A 7,998-nucleotide genomic window follows, 5' to 3' on the forward strand; every position below is an offset into this window, starting at 1 on the left:
GAAACATTGCAAGGTTGCTATACATGTAAAGTTGCTTTGCTCAAGTTTTTTTGTTTCGTCCACAGAAAACTGCACTGGCTAGACCTACCAATTCTGCAGGGAAGTATCTGAGAGGCCACTGTTTTGGGGCTCTATGAAAACGTGTACAGGCAATGCCAGCTGAGATGGCTCGGGACTTGGAAGAAACAGGATCATCTTCCGAGGAAGATGTAGTAGTGGAAGGGTCGGAGTAAGTCAAAGCAGATAGCTCTTTAATTGAAATAATACCTTTTCCAGGATTAATTCCAATTTCTGCTTACCTGTGGGATCTTGCAAAGCCATTTTCTTTTGTAATTGTGGACACAGAAGGTGGAATCCAGGAGAATATCATCATGACCCTTTTCCTTTTCTGATTGGTGGTACTATTTATCTTTCACTTTTTTGTGCCATTAATAGGAGCTGGTAAAGTAAAAAGGAGCTGCGGTGGCTCAAGTGGTTAAGACGCTGAACTGTAGGCTCTGGCAGGTCGGTATTTCAGCAGTTCGAGACCCAAGTGTGCCGCATGACGGAGTGAGCTCTCGTCTCTACTTCCAGCTCCTGCCAACCTATCAGTTCAAAAGCAAGAAATTGCAAGTAGATAAATAGGTACCACTTCGGTGGGAAGGTAACAGCGTTCCATGCGCCTTGGTGTTTAGTCATGCCGGCCACATGACCACGGAAACGTCTTCGGACAGCGCTGGCTCTTCGGCTTTGAAACGGAGATGAGCACCGCAACTCTAGAGTCAGATTTGACTGGCTTTCGAGCAAGGGAACCTTTACCTTTACTAAAGTAAAAAGAGCCCATAAATATTGCTTGGCTTATCAGTCTACCTCTGTTCCTGCTTTGTACCAACCCCTCCTCCATATCCTCTGTTGTACACATACAAGAGAAGGAAAATCTGCTCTTTTGCCAAATTTTGAAGAATAGATAGTGGGAGTCTCTTACAACCACTATGCCACAGTGCAAATGAGAGAAATCCCTGCCTTTCTCTTGAATCAACTGCATGTTCCCAAAGAGCTTGAAGGAGAAATGTGACTGTCTAATTTGCACTAATGTTTGGAGAAAGTGGTACTGTATGAAGGTTTGTTACCTTCTTTGAACTGCAGTGTATCTGTGAGCTTGCGGGGGTGGGGGGTTGCTGCTGGGTGTTTTTCTTGCCAGAGGTCCAGGGCCACTTCTGGTGAATGGATTTATGGATGCCTGAAAATGAATATTAGGTCATGTTGAGTTCTGGGAAGGGCATGGTTAAGTGGGATTTTATTTTCATTAGGAGGATGTTATTCCTTCATATGTTATATTTTTGAAGGTTTGGTTTACTAAAAATATTTTTCAGCCTTCAACCACAGAGAAAGGATAGGATAGAATAAAAAATAAATTATTGGCAGCTGGTTCACTTTTCAGCTTTGTGGTGGCAGTGTGAACTCCTGGTGTCCTCTGTGGAACTGAACGGATTACATGAACCCTCTTGCCCTCTCATTTGTCCTTCCTTAGATGCTTGATGTATCAGTGTGAACCTTGTCACTTTGTCTCATTCAAATAAATTGCCATTGACTTAAGCAGGGTGTGGATTGCACCTCAGATTGGAGTGCATTGTCCACGGTGCTTTCTTGTACTTTTTTCTTGGTTGTGGTTTATTCAGAACTGTATATATTTCTTTTTTTGAGGGCAAAATCTTCCTTTAATAGTGCAATTAAATGTGCTTTGGAAGATATTTATTATTCCCTGAAATGCTGTTCTCAACAAAATATGATACAGATCAGTGGCACATCAACAGTGGCTTCCTAGCCTATATATCCAGAGGGATGTCTCATTGTGCTTTAAGCAGTGTGGAGCTTCCTGCAGTATGTGAATGACTAGATTATTCTCCTGGCATGGCCTGCTGTCCAGCATGTCACTTATTATGCCACATAACTAAGAGTCATGCTGAGGATGAACGTCTCAGTCACTTAGAAACTTATCTGAACCTTGTTGCCCTTGCTGTAAATCCTCAGGATACGGCTTAACCTAAAGCCTCTTCCTGCAGCCTCAGCTTTGTTACCATTTATGGCTAGACACTAAAATCCTCTCATTCGTAACCTGCTACCTCAGGTTCCTGACTGAACAGGTGGGTGGGGGTCATTTTGGAAAGGGTGTGCAATTCTTCATCTAGACATGGGATTTTAGGGACAGAAGCATTCTGTATATGCAAAGGAAACATAAAGTACTTGATCCACCAGTAATTTCCACAGATGAAAAAGATTTTCATTTGTGAGCATGACTTCCTCCCCTCAACCTCTGCAGTTGAAATGCTCCCCACAAATGTTAGTCCTGTAGGACAGGGGTCCCCTAGAATCAGCATGACGTTGAAGTCAGAGGTCTGTAACAGGAGAGGGGAATTGTCAGCAATTACTCTTCTGTCTGTGGAAATCTTCATTGAATCCAAGACATAACGGTGGTGTTACCTGCAAGGTATGACTGACAGTTTGTAAAAAAGATGCGGTTCTCATCAAAGGATATAGTCACCCAAAGCTATGCAATAGCTTATTCAGCAGTGAAGGTCATATTACCACTGTTAATTGGTAGGTTGCATGTAATAGTTTGCATGTCATATTTATGAATTTGTAATGTTGTTAAGTTATGGTCGGCAAGTACGTTATACACTATTTTTAGTTTGAATATTTAGTGTTAGGTGTGGAAAAGTGCTTGCATTTTCATACACTAATGGAGCTTTGGAAAATGGGCACTCATGTAGGTTTACTTGCTTCCTGGTTTTGAATTTCCTGCCATCATATCTCGTTTATTCTGTTGATACGAGAGATGGAAGCAAAAGACCATAATTCTTAGGATTAATTCCTTGCAGTGATCAGAAGTCAGCTGCATGTTGCTGGGAGATGTATTGTACTGTTTATATTGGGAAGATAGTCTTATTTTTTTTGTCCATTTGTCAATCCAGGTACATGTTTCTTTGAAGAAACAAGTTTTGCTTGTCTTGGCAAAGGCATAATTCACTTGAAAAGTAAATCCAGTGTATAATTGCTGTGAATCTAATCAGGTACAGCAGGTTGGACCTTATGACTGTCGTCCACCAAGGTTTCCTTGATCAAAGAAATACTTTTCTTCATCAGAAGAAGCTTTTCTCCATCAGAAAAATACATTCTGCATTGCAGGAAGCTTTCTCTGTTGACAGCTTAGTGGAAGAGAGTCGTAGGATCCAACATAGAGGAAGGGAGTCAGTGTTGGCTGGAGTGCAGCACTGTCTTAAGTGCAAGGATTTCTACCAACAGCGTGCTGTTTTTCTCTCCCCCCCCCCCATATCTGCTTGAAATGCCCTCGAAATCTTACTCCTTGGTGAGAGAGAAGATTGGAACAACCAATAAACACTACTGTGCAGAGCACAGCAGCTGCATAGGCCCATACCGGGAGAGAGAAAGATATCAACACTGCATCACTCCACTCCCCAGACAAGAATTTTCAATGACTTTTTTCCAAATGTAAGATCAGGTATTATAAAAGAGCCATAAGACAAATTGCTGAAATATATATACATAATAATGTCCACTCTTTAGCTGATTGGTTGGATTATGCCAAAATATCCTTCAACCATTGTCTTCTCCAGAGCTTTAGATTTTCATTTAGCAGTGTGAACTGGTGTTTTGGGTTTCTGAATCTGGAAATCCATATTCTTTATTTCCTGTTGAGTTTTTTTTAGTTCTCATAGGGGAAGTGTCTGCATGGAATAGGTAGTTAGTTAGCAGTTTCTTGTGTATATATACATAAATGAGTCTTGTTGTTCCAGGGATCACCCATGCATCATGTGGACAGGCGGATATAGAAGGATCCCAATTCTGGTGTTTCATGCAGAAGCTATCCTAACAAAGGACAGCTACATCCGCTTTATTGGAGGTAAGTGCAGTCATTTCTGTGCAACTGTCTCACAAAGAATGTACAAAGAGAAACGGTTAAAGGAGAACAACTATCTGGAAGCTTGGTCTTCTTTTTGCCATATGAAGAATGGAAGGGCACTCCAGATGGTGGCATGCATTCAGCCATGCAGTTTGGAAGATTTAAGGGCATTTAAGAGGGGACATCTGTTTCTGCCAATTCCCCTTTTGCCCCCTGTGCAGTTCCTGGTGGTCTGCTGACTCAGGAACAAAATTTCAGGTGGTTTAAGTGGACTGCAATGGCAGAGGAGAGCAGGAAAGTTCTACTCCAGAGACCAGGGATAATTAGATAGATGTTGGTTTTGGAGTTTTTAAAACATTTTTTTAATGGGGTTGAATTAAGCATGTGGTTATTGTCATTTGCTGCTTAATTGTAACTGGGAGTTACAGAAGCTTGTAGACTCTTTTAAGAATTATTTATTACTGTAGCACCATCAACATGAATAGTACTTTACAGAGTGCATGAAAATAAATCCCTACCCCTAAGGGGCTTACAATCTAAAAATGATTATAAATGGATAGGGGAAGAATATTCATTCCAGTTATGTATCTTTAGGTTTAGATTCAGTAGGAGAAGGGGTTAAGGGATTCTGCAAAAGTATTTGAAGCAAGTAAGAAAGGTGGCAGCACCCAGATGTTTGGGGGGGGGCAGTTCCAAGCACAACAAGCAGCAAGGGAGGAAGGGTGAACTCCATTGTGGGAATAGGAAGCCTTTGAATAGTTGAAGGTGACAGAGCTGAAGAAGTAGAGCTCATGGTCTGGGGTGTATGGAGGTAAAAGGAGGGCAAGGTCCTTGATAGTAAGGATGATAGGTTAGGACTGGATCTGGGAGTGTACAGGAAGCCAGAAGATAAATTTAAGGAAGGGTATAATATTGATGAAATGAGACTGGTGAATGTTTTTGGCTGTGTAGTGCTGGTTAGAGGTGAAAGACAAGGTGTTGTGAGGATCAGAGCAGATGAGGTTGTCATAGTCAAGGCAAGAGATGATCAGAAACCAGAGTTTTCAGTAAGGGGAGGGAGAGGAAGTGCTATATTCTTAACGCTATAAAGGAAAAATTTGCATGATCTGGTAATGGACTTAACATGAGGAGCAAAAGAACTAGATAGGGATATGGGGGAAAACAAAACATGGTGATTTTAAGGTGGTGATGAGACATCCAAGCAGAGATGGCCAATGGGCAACTGGAGATGTGGGACTGGATGAAAGTGAAAATTTCGGGAATAGAGAGGTAGACTGGATGCCATCAGTGTATAGATTATACTGAAAGCAATAGAGTTTGAACTCACCCATGGACAGTGAGTAGAGAGGACAGAGAAAAGACCAGGATTGTAGATCAGTCCCTAGGGGACTCCAGCAGTCAGTGGAAAATCAGTGGAAGGGGTTATGCCTTTGGAAACATTGAACAACTAGATAGGTAGGTAGGGAACAAGCTGAGGACAGTCACAGGAAACCACGGTTCAAAGGGAAACAAACATGGGATAGTTATCAGATGTATCAAAGGCAGATGAGAGATAAAGAAAATAAAGACAGAGATAGAGTTTTGGATTTGGCAGTGAAGAGAAATCTATTTTGGTGGAGGTAGTTTCCATGCTGTGAAGATGATGGAGGCCAAATTATATAGTGTTGAAAGCAGATTTTGAGCGGAGAGATTTCAGCTAGTAGGAATAAGCAGTGTGCTTTAGGATTTTGATCAGGGGAATGCTGTAGCCATAGTTTATTTTGATTTCAGTAAGGCTTTTGATAAGATACCACATTATTCTTGTTGATAAATTGGTAAAATGTGGTTTGGATCCTATGACTGTTAGGTAGATCTGTAACTGGTTGACAGATCGCACCCAAAGAGTGCTTGTGAATGGTTCCTCATCCTCTTGGAGAGGAGTGACAAGCGGAGTGCCTCAAGGATCTGTCCTGGGACCTGTTTTGTTCAACATTTTTATCAGTGATTTGGATGAAGGAATAGAGGGAATGCTTATTAAATTTACAGATGATACTAAATTGGGAGGGGTAGCAAATATGATAGAAGACAGAGTCTGGATACAGGATGATCTTGACAGGCTGGAAAACTGGGCTAAAACAAATAAAATTAATTTCACTGGGGATAAATCTAAAGTTTTGCATTTAGGTAGGAAAAATCAAATGCATAATTATAAGATGAGGGGAGACTTGTCTCGGCAGCAGTATGTGTAAAAAGGATCTTAGGGGTCTTAGTAGACCATACTCTGAACATGAGTTGGTAGTGTGATGCGGTAGGTAAAAAAGCAAATGTGATTATGGGCTGTATCAACAGAAGTATGGTGTCCAGATCATGTGAAGTGATGGTATCGCTTTACTCTGCTCTGGTTAGACCTCACCTAGAGTATTGTGTTCAGTTTTGGGCACCACAATTTAAGGAAGATATAGACAAGTTGGAACATGTCCAGAGGAGGGCAATGAAGATGGTGAGGGGTCTGGAGACCACGTTCTATGAGGAAAGGTTGAAGGAGCTTGTATGTACAGCCTGGAGAGGAGGCAAATGAGAGGTGATATGATCACCATCTTCAAGTACTTGAAGGGCTGTCATATAGAGGATGGTGTGGAGTTGTTTTCTGTTGCCCCAGGAGATTGGACCAGAACCAACAGGTTGAAATTAAATGAGAAGAGTTTTTGGCTAAATATTAGGAAGAACTTCCTAACAGAGCGAAAGGTTCCTGGGTGGAACAGGCTTCCTTGGGAGGTGGTGGGCTCTCCTTCTTTGGAGGTTTTCAAACAGAGGCTAGATGGCCATCTGACAGCAATGCTGATTATGTGAACTTAGGCAGATCATGAGAGAGAGGGCAGGAAGGGTTGCCTCAGTGCTTAGTTTTTGTGCCCTTTTTTACACGCCCAAGGAAATGCTGATCACCACTTTGGGGTCAGGAAGCAAATTTACTCTAGGCCAGTTTGGCTGGAGATCTGAAGGTTTTTTTGTCATCTTCTGGGCGTAGAACAGCAGTCATTGCAGGTGTGGAGGGGGAGGTATTTGTGAATTTCCTGCCTTGTGCAGGGGGTTGGACTAGATGACCCTGGAGGTTCTTTCCAACTGTATGATTCTACAGATGTCTTAGAAAATGGGAGAAACAGTGGCATGTTTTAATTTAATAGGGAAGTTGTGAGAGAGTGAGGGAGAGCAAGAGAGAGAGAGATAGTAGTGGGGCGACAGAATGTCAGGAGAAATGGCAACTGAAAATTGGAAAGGGCTCATAAAAGTTTTGGATGATGTTGACCGGCAAGTCAGTTCATCAGGTGAGATGAAAAAGAGGGAAGGATTGAAGGAAGTGTAGGAAGAGCTGAAAGAAGAGGAAAGTGGTGGTGGGGAGAGAGATTGATAATTTCAGTTGTATTGTTGAAAAAAGAGACAAACACTTGAGTGGAGAGCAAATAGGGGTAACGTGGTTGTGGCAGATCCGAGAGTCGGAGGTGAAGAGGTGCTAAGGATTCCTAGAGTTGTGTGGGTTGTGTGAGAAGGAGATGACAAATTTATAATTGACAGAATTGGCCTCCTCTTTTTTCTTGTCCAGAGGCATTTCAGCTACATGAGGGCATGGATGGAGGTAATTAATAAAATGAACCAAGTCTGATGCAGATAAATGAATGCTGCATTTGGAAATAAATGGGCAAAACAGTTAAGGACAGAAATGCAGGAACTGTGGAATCTAATGAGTGAACAGGAGTGACAGAATGTTAACCATCTTTTCATCTTAAGCAAGAAAAATATGTTTTCTTTAAATTATTGTTGCACTAAATACCTCAACAAAAACTTTAAGAAGATCCAAATATTGGAGTGTACCTGTAGGTCAAATATTTGAAGTTATATACAGATATACTTATAACTGGTCCATTTTGTGCCCCTATAGTAAATTACCTGAATGAAGATAGATACCAGGATGGTGACGTTGTGTAATTCAACCTCGTGCAATATACATGTTGTCACTTTTGTTGAGTAGCGATTTGCCATAACTATGTCCATTGCCTTGCTGTGCCCTACATTATTTATGGGACAGTCTAGAATAAATGTTCTCTGGCAGGATCTTTCATTTT

The 7,998-nt window shown here is 41.5% G+C and overlaps 1 protein-coding gene across 1 annotated transcript in view; it reads left to right on the forward strand.

The window, feature by feature from the left end:
* Positions 1–152: 152 nt before the first annotated feature.
* The window catches only part of TTLL5 (tubulin tyrosine ligase like 5), a 171,874-nt gene continuing 164,028 nt past the window's right edge, over positions 153–7,998 (forward strand). Inside the window, 2 exon segments of the mRNA XM_015418352.1 lie at positions 153–229; positions 3,795–3,901. Coding sequence (XP_015273838.1) covers positions 153–229; positions 3,795–3,901 — 184 coding nt within the window.

The sequence above is a fragment of the Gekko japonicus genome, unplaced genomic scaffold (assembly GCF_001447785.1).
Source record: "Gekko japonicus isolate JY-2015 unplaced genomic scaffold, Gekko_japonicus_V1.1 scaffold3, whole genome shotgun sequence".
Classification (NCBI taxonomy): Eukaryota; Metazoa; Chordata; class Lepidosauria; order Squamata; family Gekkonidae; genus Gekko; species Gekko japonicus.